The 26,384-nt window shown below is 43.8% G+C and overlaps 1 protein-coding gene across 1 annotated transcript in view; it reads left to right on the top strand.

Annotated features, from left to right (window-relative positions):
• Nucleotides 1-18,318: 18,318 nt before the first annotated feature.
• Nucleotides 18,319-26,384, top strand: part of SLC11A2 (solute carrier family 11 member 2) — a gene marked incomplete at its 5' end in the record, with an annotated part of 193,255 nt that continues 185,189 nt past the window's right edge. The window contains one exon of the mRNA XM_082246595.1: nt 18,319-18,475. Coding sequence (XP_082102721.1) covers nt 18,319-18,475 — 157 coding nt within the window. The remainder of the gene's footprint in view (nt 18,476-26,384) is intronic.

Here is a 26,384-nt window from a genome sequence, read left to right as displayed (position 1 = left end):
TATTTTATCTTAAAAAAAAAAATTTTTTAAGGTGAACTCCAGGCAAAAGGTTGAAATAAGGAAAAACAGTCCTAACACTGTTAAAAATTCAAACTTATTAAAGTGCATATAAAACCCCGTGATCTATTGCAAGTGGTATATTAAAATTGATACACTTCACATATAAATACAGAAATTAGTAAATATAAATATAAAATATAAAATAGAATAGACTTTTATAAGTTCATATATAGTGCATGAGGTATATAAATACTTTCATAAAAATTCCTTAAAGTTTATGTGCAAAAGTTCATGTGAAAAAAAGTTCATGTGTATAGAAAATTATTGTAATGTGACTTCTTAGTGGTGAAAGTTCAGAATAAAGTGCACAGTGAATAGTGCTTGGTGCTCCGTGATAGGTTTTCCACTCTATCCCTGGTGTCACTCCTTATGCTCCACCGTGACAAGATAGTAGAATTTCACACTCACCGGATCATATGGGTCCTATGTGGCTTACGACACTAAGACCGTTAGAGCTTTGGTGACCCCCCAGGGCCGGGATACGTTCCCTCCAGATAGGCACCTTCTCCTACAGCAACGCTCCTCCTGTCATCAACCTCCAATCAGGGACGTATGAAAGAAAGGGAAGGTCCAGATAGTGCAGTACCGTTTTTCAACAAATATATTTATTGCACAAAAGGTGGAACGCACGTCGTGACGTCACTTGAGCTCGGTGGAACGCAAGCCGGAAGTACCGCTTTCCACACCTTAGCTCGCACTAGTGACGGCGTTTTATTCGATTCTTTCTTGTTTTATTTACATTTGGACCCTGTAATGGCTTATCTGGATATTGTGCAATTAATATATTTGTTGAAAAACGGTACTGCACTATCTGGACCTTCCCTTTCTTTCATACGTCCCTGATTGGGATGATGCCGGGTCCGGGCCTGTACGGCACTTCAGTGAGGACGTCTGACGTCACTGAAGGGGCGGCCCTCCGCTGCTGGCGCCACAGAGGCTGCGGCAGTAGTACAGTACCCAGTCTCGCGCCGCGGCACCGGAAGATTAGAGAACATCGCACAGGTGAGGGTGGGGAAGAAGAATGGATGATGGAAGAAGGAGCAAGGGGGGTTAATGGAGACGGGGTCGGGTGGATAATTAATAAAGCAGGAGGGCATAATGGAACTGGAAGAAGGAGTGGGGGGGATGGGAGAGGAATAGCGGAAGCAGAGCAGGGCCCAGGGGGGATGGATGATGGAAGAAGGAGCAAGGGGGGTTAATGGAGACGGGGTCGGGTGGATAATTAATAAAGCAGGAGGGCATAATGGAACTAGAAGAAGGAGTGGGGGGGAGGAATGGCGGAAGCAGAGCAGGGCCCAGGGGGGATGGATGATGGAAGAAGGAGCAAGGGGGGTTAATGGAGACGGGGTGGATAATGAAAGCAGGAGGGCATAATGGAAGGAGTGGGGGGAAGCACGGGGATGGATAGCGGAAGCAGAGCAGGGCCCAGGGGGGGATGGATGATGGAAGAAGGAGCAAGGGGGGTTAATGGAGACGGGGTGGATAATGAAAGCAGGAGGGCATAATGGAAGAAGGAGTGGGGGGGGGGCGGGGGGGATGGATAATGGAAGCAGGGGTGTAATGGAAACGGGGGTGGATAATGGAAGCAGGGGGGATGGATAATGGAAGCAGGGGGATGGATAATTGAAGCAGGGGGATGGATAATAGAAGCAGGGGGATGGATAATAGAAGCAGGGGGATGGATAATGGAAGCAGGGGGGATGGATAATGGAAGCAGGGGGGATGGATAATAGAAGCAGGGGGGGTGGATAATAGAAGCAGGGGGGATGGATAATGGAAGCAGGGGGGATGGATAATAGAAGCAGGGGGGATGGATAATAGAAGCAGGGGGGGTGGATAATGGAAGCAGGGGGATGGATAATGGAAGCAGGAGGGATGGATAATGGAAGAAGGAGCAAGGGGGGTTAATGGAGAAGGGGTGGATAATGAAAGCAGGAGGGCATAATGGAAGAAGGAGTGGGGGAAGCACGGGGGATGGATAGCGGAAGCAGAGCAGGGCCCAGAAGGAAGAAGGAGTGGGGGGGGGGGGGTTAATGGAAGCAGTGGAGGATAATGGAAGAAGGAGCAGGGGGGGGATGGATAATGGAAGCAGGTACTGCACTATCTGGACCTTCCCTTTCTTTCATACGTCCCTGATTGGGATGACGCCGGGTCCGGGCCTGTACGGCACTTCAGTGAGGACGTCTGACGTCACTGAAAGGGCGGCCCTCCGTTGCTGGCGCCACAGAGGCTGCGGCAGTAGTACAGTACCCAGTCTCGCGCCGCGGCGCCGGAAGATTAGGGAACATCGCACAGGTGAGGGTGGGGAAGAAGAATGGATGATGGAAGGAGCAAGGGGGGTTAATGGAGACGGGGTCGGGTGGATAATTAATAAAGCAGGAGGGCATAATGGAAATGGAAGAAGGAGTGGGGGGGGGGAGAGGAATGGCAGAAGCAGAGCAGGGCCCAGGGGGGATGGATGATGGAAGAAGGAGCAAGGGGGGTTAATGGAGACGGGGTCGGGTGGATAATTAATAAAGCAGGAGGGCATAATGGAACTGGAAGAAGGAGTGGGGGGGGAGGAATGGCGGAAGCAGAGCAGGGCCCAGGGGGAATGGATGATGGAAGAAGGAGCAAGGGGGGTTAATGGAGACGGGGTGGATAATGAAAGCAGGAGGGCATAATGGAAGGAGTGGGGAAGCACGGGGGATGGATAGCGGAAGCAGGGGGGTAATGGAAACGGGGGTGGATAATGGAAGCAGGGGGATGGATAATGGAAGCAGGGGGGATGGATAATTGAAGCAGGGGGATGGATAATAGAAGCAGGGGGGATGGATAATGGAAGCAGGGGGGATGGATAATGGAAGCAGGGGGATGGATAATGGAAGCAGGGGATGGATAATGGAAGCAGGGGGATGGATAATGGAAGCAGGGGATGGATAATGGAAGCAGGGGGATGGATAATAGAAGCAGGGGGGATGGATAATGGAAGCAGAGCAGGGCCCAGGGGGGGATGGATGATGGAAGAAGGAGCAAGGGGGGTTAATGGAGACGGGGTGGATAATGAAAGCAGGAGGGCATAATGGAAGGAGTGGGGGGGGCGGGGGGATGGATAATGGAAGCAGGGGGGTAATGGAAACGGGGGTGGATAATGGAAGCAGGGGGGATGGATAATGGAAGCAGGGGGATGGATAATGGAAGCAGGGGGATGGATAATGGAAGCAGGGGGATGGATAATAGAAGCAGGGGGGATGGATAATGGAAGCAGAGCAGGGCCCAGGGGGGGATGGATGATGGAAGAAGGAGCAAGGGGGGTTAATGGAGACGGGGTGGATAATGAAAGCAGGAGGGCATAATGGAAGGAGTGGGGGAAGCACGGGGGATGGATAGCGGAAGCAGAGCAGGGCCCAGGGGGGATGGATGATGGAAGAAGGAGCAAGGGGGGTTAATGGAGACGGGGTGGATAATGAAAGCAGGAGGGCATAATGGAAGAAGGAGTGGGGGGGGGCGGGGGGATGGATAATGGAAGCAGGGGGGTAATGGAAACGGGGGTGGATAATGGAAGCAGGGGATGGATAATTGAAGCAGGGGGATGGATAATTGAAGCAGGGGGATGGATATAGAAGCAGGGGGGATGGATAATGGAAGCAGGGGGATGGATAATGGAAGCAGGGGATGGATAATGGAAGCAGGGGGATGGATAATGGAAGCAGGGGGATGGATAATGGAAGCAGGGGGATGGATAATAGAAGCAGGGGGGATGGATAATGGAAGCAGAGCAGGGCCCAGGGGGGGATGGATGATGGAAGAAGGAGCAAGGGGGGTTAATGGAGACGGGGGTGGATAATGAAAGCAGGAGGGCATAATGAAGGAGTGGGGGGGGGGGGGGGCGGGGGGATGGATAATGGAAGCAGGGGGGTAATGGAAACGGGGGTGGATAATGGAAGCAGGGGGGATGGATAATGGAAGCAGGGGGATGGATAATGGAAGCAGGGGGGATGGATAATGGAAGCAGGGGGGATGGATAATGGAAGCAGGGGGGATGGATAATGGAAGCAGGGGGATGGATAATGGAAGCAGGGGGGATGGATAATAGAAGCAGGGGGGATGGATAATGGAAGCAGGGGGGATGGATAATGGAAGCAGGGGGATGGATAATGGAAGCAGGGGGGATGGATAATGGAAGCAGGGGGGATGGATAATGGAAGCAGGGGGATGGATAATAGAAGCAGGGGGGATGGATAATGGAAGCAGGGGGGATGGATAATAGAAGCAGGGGGGATGGATAATGGAAGCAGGGGGGATGGATAATGGAAGCAGGGGGGATGGATAATGGAAGAAGGAGCAAGGGGGGTTAATGGAGAAGGGGTGGATAATGAAAGCAGGAGGGCATAATGGAAGAAGGAGTGGGGGAAGCACGGGGGATGGATAGCGGAAGCAGAGCAGGGCCCAGAAGGAAGAAGGAGTGGGGGGGGGGGGGGGTTAATGGAAGCAGTGGAGGATAATGGAAGAAGGAGCAGGGGGGGATGGATAATGGAAGCAGGGGGGATAATGGAAGAAGGAACAGGGGGGATGGATAATGGAAGCAGGGGGGTAAAAAGCAAGAAAGGTTAGATTTTTTATAGTGCTCACTTTGAATGTTTACCTTATCTAGAACTTTAGTTGAATTGCATTCAGTTAACTCTCTAGAAACTTATGTTCTTGGCATGGCTTGGCTGCCGACTAGTATGGCCGCGTAGTACATTATCTGTACGTTATCAGTGTGTGTTATCTTTGGTGTTGAATAGGACTGAAGGTCCTAAAAATCTCAAATCTCATGTTCTCAAAAAACTCATGTTCTGATATTATAGTTTGAAAATATGTTTATATGCACTTATTGCTCTTCTTTTAACCAATAATGGTAATGTTTTGCCTTGAATAGGCCGTTTTAGTGTTGTACTGTTTGTGTGCAGTACTATTTCCTGCACTTCTACAAGTCTGTTTGCACTATTTCCTGCATTTTTACTCATTGGTAAATTGTCATGTTAATTTAATGGTAATATTTTGCCTTGAATAGGCCGTTTTAGTGTTGTACTGTTTGTGTGCACTACTATTTCCTGCACTTTTACAAGTCTGTTTGCACTATTTCCTGCACTTATTGGTAAAAAATTAGTTTTATAGCTGTATAACTTATTTTGTTAAACCGTTAATAAAAATGCACTTAACAAAAGCAAAAATTAGTGTGTTTTTTTTATATGAAAAAATTTTTGAAAGAAACATTTTTGCAAGGGAGGTGGGTGGCCGTTGGGGGGGGGGGGGGGGGGCGTCAAAATGGAGCTTCGCTTGTGTACGCAGAAATCCTTTTGCACCGGCCCTGGTGAAACCCAAACAATCTGTCAAAGGGCTTAGGTTGTGCCTTTCCCCTAAGCAAACGGCTTGCCATGGATGCAAGTGCTTGGGGCTGGGGAGCCCATTTAGACGACTGTACTCTTCAAGGCATATGGTCCAAAAGAGAAGCCAGGAAGTCGTCAAACTGGAGAGAATTGAAAGCCATCTTTCTGGGCCTTCTATCTTTTCAACAAGTATTCAAAGATCAACATGTTCAGGTCCTGTCGGACAATATGACGGCCGTAGCCTATGTATCAAAGCAGGGGGGACAAGGAGCAAGAGCCTCTTGGATCTGGCCATGCAGTTGCTTGCCTGGGCATAGCTCAATGTGGCTTCTCTATCAGCAGCTCAGCTGAAGGGTTCTCAGAATCTCCTAGCAGATCTTCTAAGATTATAGAAGCAGAATGTAGTTTGAACCAGGATGTCTTCCTCATGATCACAGAGGTCTGGGGCCATCCTCAGGTCAACTTATTTGCGAGCCAGCAAAATGCCAAAGCTCAAATTCTTTTCCCTTCACAGAAAAGATCAGGCTTGGGGTCTGGACGCCCTTGCTCGCACTTGTGCTATGCGTCCCCCACCCCCCTCCAGCTAATGCCGCTAGTCATCAGGAAGTTCAGAGAAGAATCCACAGATCTGATCTTGATCACTCCCTTTTGGCCATAAAGACCTTGGTTTGCGCCACTTCTGAATCTATCTACGAAACTCCCCTGGAAGCTTCTGCTTAGGAGATGTGTACAACTGTGATTTGCAGCGCTGCTTAAATTGGTTTATAAATATATCAAAAATTCATATAAAATAATAGAATGAATGAAATACTTCATATAAATTAAATAAATAATACAATACATAAAACTCATAAAGTGCTGTAGTATTGGTGAAAATAAATATATGGCTCAATGTCCATTATATCATCGTGTTGCCGTGATGAATCTTTTCACTTGAACTCATGCAGGTGCTAAAGTGCTTGATTTGTGCTTTGTTCGGGGTCTCCCCCTTTGGTTATCTACTCACCGATAGATGGTAGTTTTCAGGCATGTAAGGATAATTGTGCCCTGCTTCTCCGCTTGATGTATAATTATTTCTGTGAGTATTAATTCCTCCCCGATGTCCTCATGAAAAGAGAGTCATTCATGGTGAAGATCGTTTAAAAAGGGGGGTGTTTATTGAAAAAACAATGGGAATATACTCACAAACATAGTATAATATCATGCAAAAAAATGAATGAATGAAGAGAGCGGCTCGGCGGCTGACTGCTCCCGCAGCATCCACTACACCGGCCGGAGGTCACGTGATACGCTCGACCAATCACTAGACGCGTTTCGATGTGTAGCACATCGTCCTCTGTAGCTGACTTGCAGAGCGTGTCACTGTGTTAAATATGTTAGGATGGCCACTCCTAATTTGTATTTGATTTGTGTCTGGTTTGTAAACCGATACATTCACTTTCCAACCCAGACCGCTCTTGGTCTGTGTTATATTGGAGTGGTGTTTGTAAACATTCCTTGAGATTTCGCTACATTACTTTGTTAAAAACAATTTACGGACACTCGATGGTGCCTTCTCCTAGTGGGTTTTGTATGTATAAAACTGGTAATTAATTCTAGCCCACACATCTTGCGATTGCTCATGAGCGATTCTACTAAATCTATAATTATATACATACAATCCAAAATTATCAAGATAAATAACATACATAAAATCCATGACTATATACATGAAATTCAAAATTGTGGAGTTTTAGGCCCCATGCACACGGGGCGTTAGAAAAAACGTACGTCAAAGTTAGTTCTGACGCCGGAAAAAGCAGCTGTAAAAACGTGCTTTCAGTAGCTTTTTCCATTGGCGTTATTGCACGTTTTGCCACGTTGCTTTTAGCAGCGTTTTTTTTTCTTCCATTCAAAATCAATGGTTCCCTATGGGAGCCTATTGATTTGAATGGAGGTCGCACCGCAACACCGCAAGTCGGATCCGACTTGCGGGGCGACTTGCGCTGTGAGAATCTTGAGGGGGAACTCCACGCCAAAATGGGAAAAAAACGGCGTGGGGGTCCCCCCCAGGGTTCCAAACCAGGCCCTTCGGGTCTGTTATGGAATTTGAGGGTAGCCCCATGCCGAAAAAACGGCATGAGGTCCCCCCCAAAATCCATACCAAACCCTTATCCGAGCATGCAGCCCGGCAGGCCAGGAAAGGGGAGGGGACGAGCGAGTGGCCCCACCCCCCCTGGACCACACCAGGCCACATGCCCTCAACATGGGGGGTGTTGGTGCTTTGGGGCAGGGGGAGCTCTGCACCCCCCACCTCAAAGCACCTTGCCCCCATGTTGATGAGGACAAGGGCCTCATCCCCACAACCCTGGCCGGTGGTTGTGGGGGTCTGCGGGCAGAGGGCTCATCGGAATCTGGAAGCCCCCTTTAACAAGGGGGCACCCCAGATCCCGGACCCCCTCCCTATGTGAATGGGTATGGGGTACACTGTACCCTTACCCAGTCACCCCATAAAAGGCAGTGTATGGAAATAACGACAGGAGACGTTTTGGAAAGTTTATTAAAAATCTTCATCCGACTCTTCTTGTCTTCTCCTCTCCGGGGTCTTCTCCGGGGTCTTCTGCTCTTTTGCTGTCCGCCCTTCTTGTCTTCTCCTCTCCGGGGTCTTCTGCTCTTTTGCTGTCCCCCTCTTCTTGTGTTCTTCTCTCCGGGGTCTTCATATGACGTCATATGTGACATGAGGGGGCGGGGTCTCCAGATGACGTCATCGGGGCCACGCCCCTAATGGCTATATAATAAGCTGAAGAGACCGGAGATAGGCATAATCAGCGGAGACGTCGTCGGAGGAGGACCGGAGGAAGAAGACAGCCGACAGCCGACAGCAAAAGAGCAGAAGACCGGAGAGGAGAAGAAAAGAAGAGAGGACAGCAGAAGAGGGGACAGCAGAAGACCCCGGAGAGAAGAACACAAGAAGAGGGGGACAGCAAAAGAGCAGAAGACCCCGGAGAGGAGAAGACAAGAAGGGCGGACAGCAAAAGAGCAGAAGACCCCGGAGAAGACCCCGGAGAGGAGAAGACAAGAAGAGTCGGATGAAGATTTTTAATAAACTTTCCAAAACGTCTCCTGTCGTTATTTCCATACACTGCCTTTTATGGGGTGACTGGGTAGGGGTACAGTGTACCCCATACCCATTCACATAGGGAGGGGGTCCGGGATCTGGGGTGCCCCCTTGTTAAAGGGGGCTTCCAGATTCCGATGAGCCCCCTGCCCGCAGACCCCCACAACCACCGGCCAGGGTTGTGGGGATGAGGCCCTTGTCCTCATCAACATGGGGGCAAGGTGCTTTGAGGTGGGGGGTGCAGAGCTCCCCCTGCCCCAAAGCACCAACACCCCCCATGTTGAGGCCATGTGGCCTGGTGTGGTCCAGGGGGGGTGGGGCCGCTCGCTCGTCCCCTCCCCTTTCCTGGCCTGCCGGGCTGCATGCTCGGTTAAGGGTCTGGTATGGATTTTGGGGGTGACCCCATGCCGTTTTTTCGGCATGGGGCTACCCTCAAATTCCATAACAGACCCGAAGGGCCTGGTTTGGAACCCTGGGGGGGACCCCACGCCGTTTTTTTCCCATTTTGGCGTGGTGTTCCCCCTCAAGATTCCCACAGCGCAAGTCACCCCGCAAGTCGGATCCGACTTGCGGTGTTGCGGTGCGACCTCCATTCAAATCAATAGGATCCCATAGGGAACCATTGATTTTGAATGGAAGAAAAAAAAACGTATAACGTGGCTTAACGCACGTTAAGCAACGTTATAGCAAAGTTATTCAGCTTTTAGCAGCGTCAGGCGTTTTTAACGCTGTAACGCTGGTCCTCAGAACGCGCAGGTGGTGGGTTCTTGTTGCAGCCTAAAAACGTCTAAGCCACTTACAGCTCAAAAACGTCTGAGTGTGCATGAGGCCATAGAATAACATGGAGGGGCGTTTTTAGGCTGCAAAAAGAAAACGCCTGACGCTGCTTACAGCGGCGTTAAAAACGTCCCGTGTGCATGGGGCCTTAAGATCACTGATTACTAACTGGAATAAAAGTTTTTTATGCATTCGGTAACGATTGTGTTATATGAAAATGATCAAAAATATATTAAAAATATTAAAAATATTAAATGACAATATAGTTATGCTCCCATTACGTATTTACATCTATAAAATCTACATATAGTAACGATAATGTGATAAATGTAAAAAGTGTAAAAAATCTTTCTAAAAATCTAAAAAATCTAAAAAATCATTAATAATCATTGATAAAACAATTTATGTCAATTTCCACGTTTAACCCTTTAGGTGTCATACTATCTAGTTTATGAATCCACCATGTTTCATTTTGTGAAATAGCTCTTTTCATGTTGGTGCCTCTCCAATGTTTTTCTATTGTATCTATTGCGCAAAATTTTAATTTGCTCGGATCTTTGTTATGGCATAGTCTATAGTGGTTAGATAAGCTATGTTTCTTGAATCCTTTTTTAATATTTGCTACATGTTCCCTTAATCGGATTCTCAATTCTCTTGTGGTGCGTCCTATATATTGGAGTCCACACTCACACTCCAATAAATAGGTAACATGGGTGGACCTGCAAGTTATGAATTTTTCTATTTTGTATTGGCGCTTTGTAACATTGGATGTGAAATGTGTTTCTTTTCTAGATTTGTTGTTTTTTCTGCAGGTGCGGCAGATGACACAATTGCCGCATCGATAGTACCCCTTCTGATCTAGAAACGTCACTGTTTTTTTCGGAGGATCGGGTATGTTTTTAGCGATTTTATCTTTAAGGATGGGTGGTCTTCTATAAATAAAATGAGGTTTTGTTGGTAAAATGTTTTTAAAAGTAGGATCTCTCATTAAAATGGGCCAGTGGTTTTTAAAGATGTTCTCTAATTGTTTGTACTGCTGGTTAAAATCTGTACAAAAGGCAATTTGGTGGGTTTTTTTCTTTTTCTTACTCGGTTGTAATAATTCTTTTCTGTTCAAATTCTTGACTTTTTGTTGTATCTGGTTGAGCATTTTGGGTTTATATCCTTTATCTTTAAATCGTTGGATCAACATATTCGATTGCTGCATGTAATCACTTTCAAATTGGCAATTTCTCCTTAGTCTTATAAGTTGCCCTTTCGGGACTGCTGCCAACCACTTAGGGTGGTGATTACTGTTGATTGGTATATATCCATTTCTGTCCGTGCTTTTAAAGTATGTTTTGGTGGACATGTGCTCATTAGTTTTGAAAATTGTTAGATCTAGATAGTTAATTTCTTTATCATTTATGGTTTCTGTAAATGTGATGTTATATCTGTTTGTATTTAAAGATTTAATATATTTAGCTAGGGATTCTTGTGACCCTTCCCAAATTATTAAAATGTCATCAATGAACCTTTTAAAGCCTTTTAATTGGGGGTGGGGCTTATTAAAAATATACTCAGCTTCCCATTTATTCATAAATATGTTCGCTACTGTAGGTGCGTACTTAGCCCCCATAGCTACGCCTTTGGTTTGCTTATAAAAGTGCTTAGAGTGCCAGAAGTAATTATTGCACATGGCCCATTCTAAAATATCCAATAAAAATTCAATTTGAGACGGAGGTAGTTTGTGATCTGTCATTAAAGCCCATTTTACCGCTGTCATGGCGTCTTTTTGGTTTATGTTGGTGTATAGTGAATTTACATCCACACTGGCTAGACATGTATTTTCATTAACTTGTAAATGTTCTATATAATTAAGCACATCTTTGCTATCTTTAAGGTATGATTTTGTTTTTTGTGCTAGCGGTTGAAGATAAAAGTCTAGATATTCACCTACTCTTGCGAAAATTGATTCAATGCCATTTATAATCGGGCGACCAGGCGGTTTGTCCTGATTCTTGTTAGTAATCAGTGATCTTAAAACTCCACAATTTTGAATTTCATGTATATAGTCATGGATTTTATGTATGTTATTTATCTTGATAATTTTGGATTGTATGTATATAATTATAGATTTAGTAGAATCGCTCATGAGCAATCGCAAGATGTGTGGGCTAGAATTAATTACCAGTTTTATACATACAAAACCCACTAGGAGAAGGCACCATCGAGTGTCCGTAAATTGTTTTTAACAAAGTAATGTAGCGAAATCTCAAGGAATGTTTACAAACACCACTCCAATATAACACAGACCAAGAGCGGTCTGGGTTGGAAAGTGAATGTATCGGTTTACAAACCAGACACAAATCAAATACAAATTAGGAGTGGCCATCCTAACATATTTAACACAGTGACACGCTCTGCAAGTCAGCTACAGAGGACGATGTGCTACACATCGAAACGCGTCTAGTGATTGGTCGAGCGTATCACGTGACCTCCGGCCGGTGTAGTGGATGCTGCGGGAGCAGTCAGCCGCCGAGCCGCTCTCTTCATTCATTCATTTTTTTGCATGATATTATACTATGTTTGTGAGTATATTCCCATTGTTTTTTCAATAAACACCCCCCTTTTTAAACGATCTTCACCATGAATGACTCTCTTTTCATGAGGACATCGGGGAGGAATTAATACTCACAGAAATAATTATACATCAAGCGGAGAAGCAGGGCACAATTATCCTTACATGCCTGAAAACTACCATCTATCGGTGAGTAGATAACCAAAGGGGGAGACCCCGAACAAAGCACAAATCAAGCACTTTAGCACCTGCATGAGTTCAAGTGAAAAGATTCATCACGGCAACACGATGATATAATGGACATTGAGCCATATATTTATTTTCACCAATACTACAGCACTTTATGAGTTTTATGTATTGTATTATTTATTTAATTTATATGAAGTATTTCATTCATTCTATTATTTTATATGAATTTTTGATATATTTATAAACCAATTTAAGCAGCGCTGCAAATCACAGTTGTACACATTTCAAAAGAGCACTCAGCACTTTTACACTGCAGCTAGCAGCTTTTTACACACAATTCACTAGTATATTGTTGCACTCAAGCACTTTTTCCATAAGCGCAGGGTCCTCTCAGTCTCACTTCTGCTTAGGAGAGATCTTCTAACCTCCGGAGTCGAAACATCTTCAATTGACGGCTTGGTTTCTGAAGAAGGCCAGAGGTCTATCAGAAACAGTTATTGCTACCTTTCTTTTCAGTAGGAAAGAGGTGACCAGAGCTATCTACATGAAGGTCTGGAAGAAATATAATTCTTGGTGCTCTTTTAAGAAGCTTCAGTTTAAAAGTGTAATTTCTGTTTTAGAATTTCTCCATGAAGGAATGGAGAAGGGGCTGGCAGCCAGCACCCTAAAAACCCAAAGCGGCTCTTTCAGTTTTTTTTTTTTTTTTTGAGAGAACTTTGTCGCAAGAAACTTTTAGGTATTAGGTTTTCAAGGCCTCGGTACAGGCCGACGACCTTTAAATTTTTTCCCAAATGGGATTTATCTTTTGGTGTTACAAGCACATACTAAAGCTCCATTTGAACCTTTAGAGCGGGTAGTAAATTAAAATTAAAGGGGGTCCAGTCACTAACATTTTCTTTTGGCCATGAGATTGTACGCTTCTACTTTCCTTTTTTTGGCGCAGCCACACTCTTTGGCGCTTTTCTTACTGTTTTTTCCACACACTCTGGCAATACTCTGTAAATGTCCCCAATAGTGTTCCTCCCCTTACATCAGGTGCCCCTACCAGAGTGAATGATTAGATTGGGTCCCCCCCATAAGAACAGTTGCCCTCGTGAGGGTACCCCCTTACATTAGGTGCCATCATCAGAGTGCCCCCTTACATCATTTGTCCCCATCAAATCAGGTTTGTCAATTGGAGTGCTCCTTTACATTAGGTGTGCCCATCATAGTGCCCCTTTACATCAGGTGTCCCCATCACAGTGCCACCTTACATCAAGTATTCCCATCAGTGTGCCCCCTTACATCAAGTGTCCTCATTAAAGTGCCACCATACATCAGGTGTCCCATGAGAGTACCCCCTTAACATATGTGCCCATCAGCATGCCCCATATTTGAGTTGTTAAGGTGCACTCGGGTACATTTTATGTTAACGGGCATGCTGACGGGACACATTTTGCTGTGCCCATCAGTGTGCCCCTTAACATAAAATAAACAATGACTCCGCTTAAGATCGAGATAAGATAAAAAAAAAAGAAAAGCACTATAGCATGCTGACAATTAGCATTCTAATCCTTTTCAATGCCTCTTGCAGCCTTCAACCACACACAGCAGACACAGCAGGCACCAGATGTAGGCTTTAGACAGCGATCTCCCATCAATGAGCAACAGTGATCACTGTTTACTACCTCCTTCACAGTGGTCACTGCTCCTACAACTCCTTGATGGAAAAAAGTGTATTCTGACCAATACATCGCGTGGGTGGTCCTCTTCTGCACTGCGAGGAGCTTGCACTTGTATTCTATCGATTTCAATCGCCTCTGTAGGGGAGCGATCCAATAATTTATTAAACATCTCGATAGCCGTCTTAAGCTCAGGGCCCAAAATGATCTCAGGTATCCCTCTCAGCCTTATATTATTTCTACAACATGCGGTTTTCAGTCATCCTGTTGGAGTTGCAATATGGTTAATTGTTTCTGAAAAAAAGCCTGTGAATTTTCTAGGTCAGTAACTCTAGAGTCCAATACAGATTGGGCCACCTCCACAGCGACTACTTTGTTATCAATTTGTTCAAATTGTTGTTTTATAGCATTTATTTCATGAGAAAGATTACTCACAATTGAAGCTGCCATCTCCTTCATGTCTTGCTTTGTCGGTATTAAAGATAAGAGTTCCCTCCAATGTGAAGCTGGTAAGCTTTCGAATCGGCCAGGGGAGGTAAAAATCTCCGGTAGGTCTGCCTGCTGTTTGTCCATTATATGTACCGGAGTGGGGGAGCCGTGGGGGGAGGCGGGATGGGTCGTTGAATGACTGTGAGCCGGTTTAGGAGGCTTTTTCAATACGTTTGGACCGGTAGCCGATGGACGCGGCGGCGCCATTTTGTTGTGCTGCAGGGCGCCGAAGGAAATATGCCATGATATCTGATCTCCTACTGGTCTCCGGAGGCTTCTCCGGCTTGTCAAGAGCTAACGTATGCAGGTATGCGGGGCAGGGTCGGGTTCACTGGCTGCATGCGGCTGAAACACCTCCGTGGATCACGGAGCTCCTGAGAGACACGTCCTCACTGCGCCATTACCAAGCCACACCCCCCGCTCCTACAACTCTCCCCACACGGTTTTCTTATACTGTGAAGAAAGTGACATATTTACACACTCCAGCTTGTTCTGCCGCATTCCCTGCTTCCTCCTATTCAGAGCCTCTCTCCCTTCCCACATGACATTTTCCCTACCTTATACAGATGGGAGGCACAGTAGCTCTGAATGGAGGATGGATGCTGCAAGCTGGTGATTGGTTGCTTGGACTGCCCTTTATCTTAGCAACCAATCACTGGCTTGTTTACCTCAGGCAGCTTCCGCCCTCCCTCCAGAAATGTCCCGCCTCCCGCTGTCCGCTCTGCAAAGATGAGAATGTGATGGCTGAGAAAAGAACAGGCTCCAAAATGGCACGACCACTGCGGTCCGGGTGGGGGAGTGATTGGGGCCAGACCTGGGCCGCCATTTAGTGATGCCTGCTTTAGAGGAATCATTTCTGAGGCGATTGGTGCTTAAAACGATTTTCCTGGTGGTGATTACATCAGCCCGTAGAATCAGTGAAATTCAGGTCTTATCAATCGCAGATCCTTTTTTGGTTATATTTCCGGATCAATTAGTTCTCAGAACAGATCTGGCTTTTCTTCCTAAAAGAGGAGCCAACCCGGAGGGAGGCCATTTTGGATTTGGTATTCACAAATAGGGATTCGGTATATGATGTCATTGTAGGCGAAACCTTGGGATCTAGTGATCACCAGTCAGTGTGGTTTAATATAAGAACTGTGAAAGAGTCACACCACAAAAACAAAAGTTTTAGATTTTAGAAAAACAGACTTTTCAAAAATGAAATTAGTCATTAAATGAGTCCTTATCAGACTGGAACGGATTACATGGAGTCCAGGAGAAATGGGACTACTTAAAAGGTGCATTATTGAAGGCAACAGAAAATTGCATTAGACTTGTCAGTAAAAGCAAAAAAAAGGAAGAGACCACTGTGGTACTCAGCAGAAGTGGCCCAAATCATTAAAAATAAAAAGCTAGCATTTTGTAATTATAAAAAAACCCAGAGCAATGAAGATAAGGAAATCTACAAGATTAGGCAGAAATAGGCAAATGTCGTGCCCATTCACAAGAAAGGTAGTAGGGAGGAATCGAGCAACTATAGACCAGTGAGTCTGACATCAATAGTAGGCAAATTAATGGAAACTCTATTAAAGGATAGGATTGTGGAACATCTTAAATCCCATGGATTGCAAGATGAAAAACAACATGGGTTTACTTCAGGGAGATCATGTCAAACAAATCTTATAGATTTTGTTGACTGGGTGACTAAAATAATAGACGGTGGAGGTGCAGTAGACATTGCATATCTAGATTTTAGTAAGGCTTTTGACACTGTCCCACATAGAAGACTTATCAATAAACTACAGTCATTGAGCATGGACTCCCATATTGTTGAGTGGATTAGGCAGTGGCTGAGTGACAGACAACAGAGGGTTGTAGTCAATGGAGAACATTCAGAACAAGGTCATGTTACCAGTGGGGTACCTCCAGGGATCTGTACTGGGACCAATTTTGTTTAATATCTTCATAAGTGATATTGCAAAAGGCCTCGATGGTAAGGTTTGTCTTTTTGCTGATGACACAAAGATATGTAACAGGGTTGATGTTCCTGGAGGGAAACGCCAAATGGAAAAGGATTTAGGAAAACTAGAAGAATGGTCAGAACTCTGGCAACTGAAATTTAATGTGGATAAGTGCAAGATAATGCACCTGGGGCGTAAAAACCCAAGGGCAGAGTATAGAATATTTGACACAGTCCTGACCTCAGTATCTGAGGAAAGGGATTTAGGAGTAATTATTTCAGAAGGCTTTAAAGGTGGGAAGACAATGTAATAGAGCAGCACGAAATGCCAGCAGAATGCTTGGATGTATAGGGAGAGGTATAAGTAGTAGAAAGAGAGAAGTGCTTATGCCGCTGTACAGAACACTGATGAGACCTCACTTGGAGTATTGTGCGCAGTACTGGAGGCCATATCTCCAGAAGGATATAGATACTCTAGAGAGAGTTCAGAGAAGAGCTACTAAACTAGTACATGGATTGCAGGAAAAAACTTACCAGGAAAGGTTAAAGGACCTTAACATGTATAGCTTGGAAGAATGAAGAGACAGAGAGTATATGATAGAAACTTTTAAATACATAAAGGGAATCAACTCGGTAAAGGAGGAGAGCATAATTAAAAGAAGAAAAACTACCACAAGAGGACACAGTTTTAAATTAGAGGGGCAAAGGTTTAAAAGTAATATGAGGAAGTATTACTTTACTGAGAGAGTAGTGGATGCATGAAATAACCTTCCTGCAGAAGTGGTAGCTGCAAATACAGTGAAGGAGTTTAAGCATGCATGGGATAGGCATAAGGCTATCCCTCATATAAGATAGGGCCAGGGACTATTCATAGGATTCAGATATATTGGGCAGACTAGATGGGCCAAATGGTTCTTATCTGCCAACACATTCTATGTTTCTATGGCTACATCCTTTTATCATACTCAAGAAATAGTACTGCCTACTTTTTCCTCGGCTCCAGCGAACGCTAAAGAGGAATCCTTTAATTCTCTAGATGTGAGAAGAAGCATGTTATATTATCTGTCTGTTACCAAAGAGTTCTGAAAATCAAATGCTCTCTTCATAATCTTCACGGGATCCTGTAGAGGTAAAAAAGCCTCCAAAGGTACTTAAGGGAAGGTGGCTTAAATGGGCAATCAAGAAAGCCTACATAGATCAGGGGGAAACTCCTCCTGAGGGTATTGCAGCTCATTCTACTAGGTCAATGGCTGCTTCTTGGGCATAAAGAGCCGCTGCTTCGCCTAAACAAATCTGCAAGGCAGCAACCTGGTCCAGCTTTTCTACTTTCCTTCGGCACTACAGGCTAGACTTGCTGTCAGCTGCAGATCAGGCCTTTGGTAGGAATGTGCTGCAGGCAGTGGTCCCACCCTAGTGTAAGTTACTCGGTTATCCTCTCCAGGTGCTGTCCTGAAAGGCGATTTGAGAAAAACCTTAGTTAGACTTACCGGTGACTGTATTTCTAAGATCCCAGTGGCAGATTTGCCACAAGATCACTTTTTTATAGGTGGCGGGAGAGGTAACCTTAACTTGCCTTAATTTTTTAATTGAATTACTAAAATAAATTAAGTTTTTGATGATATTCTAATTTTAGGAGTGACCAATTTTTCCAGATGTTTGACAATTTTGGTAAAAAGTAACTAAACATTTTTGCTTAAAAATGGTACATTTTGTAAAGATGTGTTACTGTATGTACCACAATCGCTAGCTCCTCCAATTTCCACCAAACAGCCAGCATGCCCTTGAAACAAATTTAGCAACTGAATATGCAAAAAACAATAGCACAATGCTAACAATCTGGGGCAGATGTACAAAACTGCACAAAAATAGGTGCAAATATGTTTTTTGAAAAACAATTATTTTGTGCTGTAAAGGCAACTGTAAACTTGTTTGGGGAACAATATTTACCCATATTTTTGGCTTAAACTTACTAATTTTCTCTTATTAAAGATATAAAATGCATTTTACAAACAAAATTCAGCTTGCACTTAGAAATTATTCTATCTCTGGCTGCTGTACAAGAGAGTTATTATTTTATTTGATAAGTGTCGGTTTTACAGTGTAATCCTTTAGTGGAAAATGCCACTTCATTGTGTTTGCACTTTTTTTTTTTAACAGCTTCTCAATTTTCTCTCCATTACTTCAAGGGAAATATGCCAACCAATGATGCTCAGATTAAACCGCACTTATCTAGTGGGAGAGGCCACTTTAATAGTGATATTGTGGCACAGTACCAAAGCCAGTGTTTGGAGAGCCTGAGTGAAAAGACGATGAAGAGCAAGAAGTCTGAGTCCCCTCCTTGTGAACTTGGTAAGATTTTAAATGTATTAGTTTGGTAGCTAATTTAGGGCACATATTCACAGCCATCATATTCAGTAGCAGGTCCAATTTAGTATACTTTCAGCTACTTTGGAGTTGCTTTGGCTTGCTGAGTTTCAGTTTATAATTTCCTTGCTCAAGACGCTGCTTCTCAGTTTCTTCTCCATTCATATTGACATGTGAGGGAGAATAAAACCATATACATATATGTAACAGTGTTGCCACATTTTTACTAATATATATATATATATATAATATTATGTGTGTGTGTGTGTGTGTATGTATGTATGTATGTATGTATGTATGTATGTATATAATATATATATATATATATATATATAATATTGAAGTATTGGATATATATATTGAAGTATTGGAACGTCTGCCTTTACACGCACATGAACTTTAATGGCATCCCAGTTCTAGTCTGTAGGGTCTATCACATCCAACCTCACAAGCGAGCTCCTGGAGGAATGGTCAAACATTCTCATAGACCAGTGATGGCGAACCTTGGCACCCCAGATGTTTTGGAACTACATTTCCCATGATGCTCAAGTACACTGCAGAGTGCATGAGTATCATGGGAAATGTAGTTCCAAATTATCTTTGGTTCCAAAGTTCGCCATCACTGTCAGACACACTCCTAAACCTTGTGGACAGCCTTTCCAGAAGAGTTAAAGCTGTTATAGCTGTAAAAGGGTGGGCCAACTATTAAACCCTACGGACTGAGACCAGGATGCCACTAAAGTTTGCGTAAAGGCAGGTGTCCTAATATGTTTGAAAATATAGTAGTGTGTGTGTATGTGTGTATATATATATATATATATATATATATATATATATATATATATAATGTGTATGTATATGTGTGTGTATATATATAATATACATACACACACATACATACACATACATACATACATACATATATATAATTTATATATCACACACACCGGCCACTTTATTGGGTACACCTGTTCAATTGCTTGGTATCACAAAATGCTAATCAGCCAATCATACGGCAACTCAATGCATTTAGGCATCTAGATGTGGTGAAGATTACTTGCTGAAGTTCAAACCGAGCATCAGAATGGGGAAGAAAGGGGATTTAAGTGACTTTGAATGCGGCATGGTTGTTGGTGCCAGACTTGCCAGAGCTGGTCTGAGTATTTCAAAAACTGCTGGTCTACTGGGATTTTCACACATAACCCTCTCCTAGACCTAGAGTTTACAGAGAATGGTCTGAAAAAGCGGAAATATCCAGTGAGCAGCAGTTGTGTGGACGGAAATGCCTTGTTGATGTTAGAGTAGAATGGGCAGACTCAGGGCCGGCCCTACCATGGGTCCCGCTGGGTCCATTGGACCCAGGCAGCACTCGGAGAGGGGCAGTAAATTGACTCCCAAGAGTTTTTTTCAGCAGTTTTGTGTGTCAGTTTGCAGCGCGTTAGGGGCAACATTTCCCCATCTTATACTGCAGCCCGTAGTGCAAACTGATGAGTATGAGCGTCTCCTCCAAGGAACGTCCCTCACGTGATTGTGATGTGCGCAATGACGTCAGACATCAGCGCACTCCATCTCACACAAGGCAGGCTGGATAGTCTAGGGCGGTGTCCGCGGCAGACACAGGAGTGAGGAGGACTGAGGACAGACAGGGTGTTTGGTGGACCGGTCTGGGGAGTTATGGAAGAAGATAACAGTATATATAATATTTTCTACATTTTATATTTATATAAAATAATGGATGGGGGGGGGACCCTTTTGGTGGGCGTGATTTTTTTAATTTTTTTGAAATTTTTTTTTGGGGGGGGGGGGGCAGCATTTTGTTCCTGGACCCAGGCAGCACAATGTCTTGGGCCAGCCCTGGGCAGACTGGTTCCAGATGATAGAAAGGCAACAGTAACTCAAATAACCACTTGTTACAATCAAGGTATGCAGAATACCATCTCTGAACGCACAACACATCGAACCCTGAAGCAGATGGGCTACAACAGCAGAAGACCACACTGGGAGCCACTCCTGTCAGCTAAGAACAGGAAACGGAGGCTAGAATTTGCCCAGGCTCACCAAAATTGGACAATAGAGGATGGACCAAAATCTGTAAAGCAGCCTTTTTCAACCAGGGTGCCCAGGCACCCTGGGGTGCCCTTACACTAAGCCACAGGTTTTTATTGTTCACCATTACACCCTCCTAGCTGCCAGCATCCTAATGACCAATTGCATCATCAGTTCATAAGGAGGATGTCGGTCACCTGCATAGTATCCTTGTTTGAACCTCCCCTGCCCCTCTCCATCAGCGTTGGGGTCACATTAGCTGAGAGAGAAGAGAAACATTGGAATACTAGTCAGTACCAGTTTGCAAAAGTGTATTTGCTTTTGAAGAATAAATGACCTCCAATGTTGGGTGTCCTACTTGGACTTGTGGATTATGCATTATGTAAAACTATTAGAATAGATTTTACAGTTTAGAATGGGGTGTCCCGAGACTGTCCATCATTTTTAAAGGGTGCCTTGAGATTGTATATAATTTTTAAAGGGTGACTCGACTAAAAAAAAGGTTGAGAAACACTGCTCTAAAGAATGTTTGCAGCACCTTGCCCAGTTGAATCTATGCCACGAAGAATTAAGGCAGTTCTGAAGCCAAAAGGGGGTCCAACCCAGTACTAGCAAGATGTGTCTAATAAAGTGTTCACTGATTGTGATTTTATATAGATATATATAGTGGTGGCTGGTGCTCAATTTTCTTGGGGGGGGGGGGGGGGAGGCAGCCCCCAGCCGGCCAACCATATATATCCCCCTGTCTCTTGCTTGATTGCCCATCAGGCCCCCCGCCAGCCCCTGCACTGCCCATGCAGGTGGCGGCTTCTCCCCCTGCTTCCTGTGGTCGCTTCTCCTCCTGGCCAATCAGGAGTTAGGATAACTGATAAATCATCAGGATAACTGATAAATCATCAGAATGATGTAAAAGGAGATGAATAAATGTATACACACACACACTATAGAAAAAGTCAAAGGGATTGCTGCACATAAAATTTATTGAACCGAATGTTCATATCAAAAGTATTCCATGATTACAGTTTCGGGCTTACAAGCTCATGCCCTTCATCTGATCAGAATACATAAAAATCTTTGAACACACACGTCGATTTAAACGTTTCAAAAAGCACATTTGGAAACTGTTTAGAGTTAGAGGAGGTCTTGTGCAAGAATTATTGCTCTCACTCTTAACGATCGCAGCGATACTTCACATGTGTGGTTTGAATACCGTTAACATATGCAGGCACAACTTGCGTATGCGTTTGCTTTTGCGCTCGAGCACGGAGGGACAGGGCGCTTCACTTTTTTTTTTTTCTTATATATTTATTTTTTTTTTTTTTACACTATTCATTTAAAAAAAAAAATATATATATATATTTTTGATCACTTTTATTGCAGTCACAAGGAATGTAAACATCCCTTGTGACAGGTGCTCTGTAAGGTGGGATCTAGAGGTCTAAAAGACCCCAGATCCCTCCTTTGTACTTAAAAGCATTCAAAACGCCAACAGAAACCAGTAGTGGGTTTTGTCGAAGGAAAATTACTTAAACGTAGTTGAATTTGAATTTTATACTCCTCCCTTATCCGCAGGGGAGGACTGGGCCAGGGGACTGGGGGGCAATTGCCCCCCGGGCCACCCTGATGCTCCGTAAAAAGGCTGCACCGCTTCTGCCACAGACATACCTAAAGGATTCCTGGTGAAGAGAAGTAAAAAGTCCCCACCGCTGACCTACTGAGTGTGGGAGGAAGACAAGGACAGAGCGCAGCCCTCCCCACCAGCATGGATGATGTAAGCTGTGTCTGAGTAGAAGCCAGTTCCATCCCCCACTGGAGACTCTCCTCCCCCAGGCAGCCCCAACCGAGCTGTTCCAGCTCCCCCCCCCCAACTGCCCCCTGCTGGCTAGGTTCGGGAACCCGGATTCGACTGGTGGGTAGAGAGTACCTTCAGCCTGGACTGGGGGTCAGGAGGAGGCCTGGAAAGAGGGAAAGTGGGAGGGAGGGCTGAGTCGCTGCACCATGGGCCTCTGGTTTTTACTTGCCCCCCTGGGCCGAAAGTTTTCAGTCTGCCCCTGCTTATCCGCCTATAGAAAGGGTAAAACATTAAGGGACATATTGGTCAAATCTGACCAATAGAGTCCTCCTAATCCCAAATACCACATTTTTATGAGCACGAAATACGGCATCCTATCCATGTTTACTCTGTATACAATGTATCTTGATGATAAAGGGGAAGTGTATAACTCACCCATTTGGAGGATATGATATTCAGATTTGAGGCTACTATATGTGCCAATCGTCAGATGTGATCTATATGATAAAGTGCCCTTGCGGGCTTCTCTAGGTCAATGAGACTACTCAAAAGGTCAAAGACCGTACATTAATATTCACGACATTAATATTCAATCGGATATAATTTGGTACCGTTAGCAAGACACTTCATGGAAAAAGGACATTTGGTTTCTAAACTGAAATAAATGTTGATAGAAGGGATCAATAAAAATTGAAAAAGGGGGCAATCGAGAATTACAACTAAGGAAACCGGAAGTACATTGGATTATTTTCTAGATACTCTTCACCCTAGAGGGTTAAATACAGATTTGGATCTGTATTTGTTTATAAATTAAATCACTGATAGGGATGTGCAAAAGTTCTACAACCTTAACAGGTGATTGTTGGAATCGATGCAGTATATGTAGGGATATTTCTGTAGGTATTTTAAAACGAACATACAGGATTCCCCTATAGCTATTAAGCTGTAATTTATCTATATATATTTTTCTGACAGGCTAATACTTGAAATCTTCTGATGAACTGTTGTGAAGGCAACTGTTCTGTTAACCATTTCTGTACTATTGAAAACAAATGAAAGACTTGAATTATTATAATTGATGGTTCATTTATTTTATGGACTCCAAATGTGCTTTTGTGTGTGTGCTCAGAGATTTAGATGTATTCTGATCTGATGAAGGGCGTGAGCTTGTAAGCCCGAAACTGTAATCATGGAAAACTTTTGATATGTATGAACATTCGGTTTAATAAATTTTATGTGCAGCAATTCCTTTGACTCTTTCTATAGTGTGTGTGTGTGTGTGTGTGTATATGTATATATATATCTCTTTTTACATCATTCTGATGATTTATCAGCAAGCAGATCTGCACATGTACATCAAATCAGTTATTTTTTATCAATTGATTTTATTTAAAAACTGAGCTCCAGGCAAATCAATGTCAAAGCTTTGGAGGTATTGGTGAGCATCTACTGCTTCAAAATTACTCCTTTCCGTTTCTTTCAGCCCCCCTGCCAAGGTGAGTGCTCTAATGTACACCAGTGCTGGTTTCTTGTGTCTGCCCTCGTTTACACCTGACCAGTTACAAAAAGTATGGCTGCTTGCCTCATCACAGGCTGCGTTTTGTGAATGGCCATAAGAGGGTTAAGAAGCTAAAGAGGTAAACACTTATACTTCCAAAGCTATGTGACAGATGGTGTCAAATGTTCAACTTAGTTTTATGATAAAAGGAAAAGTAAATTATAATCTGGCATTGCATGGCTTAGAAGTGATAATCGCTTTAAGTCCTATTCAGACTAAATTTGCATTGGCCTGTCCTCCCAATATTCCTTTTTTGTCACAGCAAAACTAAAATATCATGATGAAAATATGGGCATTGGTAGTTCCTGGCTGTCATGCTCATCCTATGACTTTATCACTTACTGGGTCACTCACCTGAAACAAGCATGCAGACAATGAAATCAGAAGTTGAGTTGCATGGTTGGCAAGTGTAGATAAAGCGTTGGAAAACTACAGAAATCTAAAAATGTTAGCAGAGAGAGGCTTCATTTTTCTCATGCACCTGATTCATGTAAACTAGTGCAGCGCGGAGCTTAACCACTTAAGCCCCGGAAGATTTTACCCCCTTCCTGACCCGGGCCTATTTTGCGATTCGGCACTGCGTTGCTTTAACGGACAATTGCGCGGTCGTGCAACGCTGTACCTAAACAAATTTGATGTCCTTTTTTCCCACAGAGCTTTCTTTTGGTGGTATTTGATCACCTGTGCGATTCTTTGATCATGCGCTATAAACAAAAAAAGAGCGTCAATTTAACAAAAATAACAATATTTTTCACATTTTTTTTTTTATATGAAATTCCCAAAAAAAAAAAAAAATGTACAAATCAACATTTTTTAACATTTTAGGCCAATTTGTTTTATGCTACATATGTTTGGTAAAAACATATTTGGTATTTTGATTGGTTTAAGGGAAAGATTTTTGTCATTTTTGTTGTTTTTTTTTTTTTAACGAGTAATGGCGGCGTTCTGCGTTTTTTTTTTTTTTTTTTTGCGGGACTGCGACATTGCGGCGGACAGATCGGACCCTTGACTGACATTTTTGACACTTTTGGGGTTACCAGTGACATTACTACAGTAATCAGTGCTATACATATGCACTGTTACTGTAAAAATGACACTGGGAGGGAAGGGGTTAACTTTATTTGAGAGGGAGGGGTTAAGTGTGTCCCTAGGGGCGTGATTCTAACTGTGATTGGATGTGGCTACTTGTGTAAGAACAGAGATCAATGGTCCTACATAGTAGAACCATATATTCTTCATTCTTACACAGGGGAGAATGACAGGCGGCTGTGTTTACATTAGCCGCCTGCCTTTCTTGCACTCTGACGATCATGAGTCCGCTGGGCACACGCGCGGGGGGGGTCCGTGAGCGAGCCTGTGAGGGGCTGATTGCCGACGTAGATCTACGTTAGGCAGTCGGCAAGTGGTTAAAGAGACAACTTGACATTTTAAAAGCTCTGATGTACAACAGTCAAGGCACAATTCTACAATCTTAGCCATCAATTTATGTTTCATTTTTACTATTTAAAGGTAGAATAAATATAACAGTACATTCATTTAGACACATGAAGATGGTGGTCTCCTGACGAGCATGTGACCATTCTTATGTCCTCTCCAGCCTACGATTCCCAGACTTCTCAAATGTTCCTAACATCATCTATAAATCTTCTTCTTGGAATACAGATAGCTTTCATGCCTTCTGTTTTCCCCTTATACATTTTTCATTTTTTCAATTTCTGTATCTTTGTAGATACAGCCCATTTCCAATGTATATGCTCTATTGTCTTGTGTCCTAGTAATATTTTAAAGCCCGGAAAATGTGGGCAGTTTTGGGACTTTACATGAGACACTGGCGAGCACTGCTCAGCGTCTCCATCCCTGTATATAACAGAACTGAAAAGAAAAAGGGGATTAAAGAAGGTGTGTGTGTGTGTAAACCAACCGGCCCTTAGTTTGCTATACTTACCCACCAGTCTGCTGACAAACCAAATAAGCCTGTCTAACATAATAGGTTAAAAACAGGGGTTTAGTTAACACACATTTGCAAACGCATGTATAAGCTGCAGGCCACTCCAAGGCACCCTGTGTATTCTGCAGTCCTAACACTACCTAACACTACTCAAACTGAGTGTCTCCTAAGTGTCTCTAACATGGGAGTACATGAATGCTAATGGATGGATGGGAAACAGGTGAGCTTGGAGATGGCCCAATCCTCCCCCAACCTGCTCCCAGCCATGACTGGTATTGAAAAACTAATGGCTATGTGAAAGCCATAGGGTGCAAACTAAAAAATGACCAGCTGGGAAGCACACACCCCCATCCCAACCTAGTAGAGTAGCCACTCGGGCATGATTTAGAAGGCCAGTGTGTTCAAGAATTGTTTTTTTTTTTTGGATTTTCTGAGTTCCTATAAGCTGTTCTTCAATCCATTCTTAATGTTTTGTAATTTGGAAATCAACACAAAAGAAAATACGTAGGACACCACTTCTGACTGTACTTTAAAAAAAAAAAAAAAATAC

The sequence above is a fragment of the Pelophylax lessonae genome (assembly GCF_965119305.1).
Source record: "Pelophylax lessonae genome assembly, chromosome: 2".
Lineage (NCBI taxonomy): Eukaryota > Metazoa > Chordata > Amphibia > Anura > Ranidae > Pelophylax > Pelophylax lessonae.
Note: the sequence above shows the minus strand (reverse complement) of the source record. Positions and strands in the feature narration are given on the sequence as shown.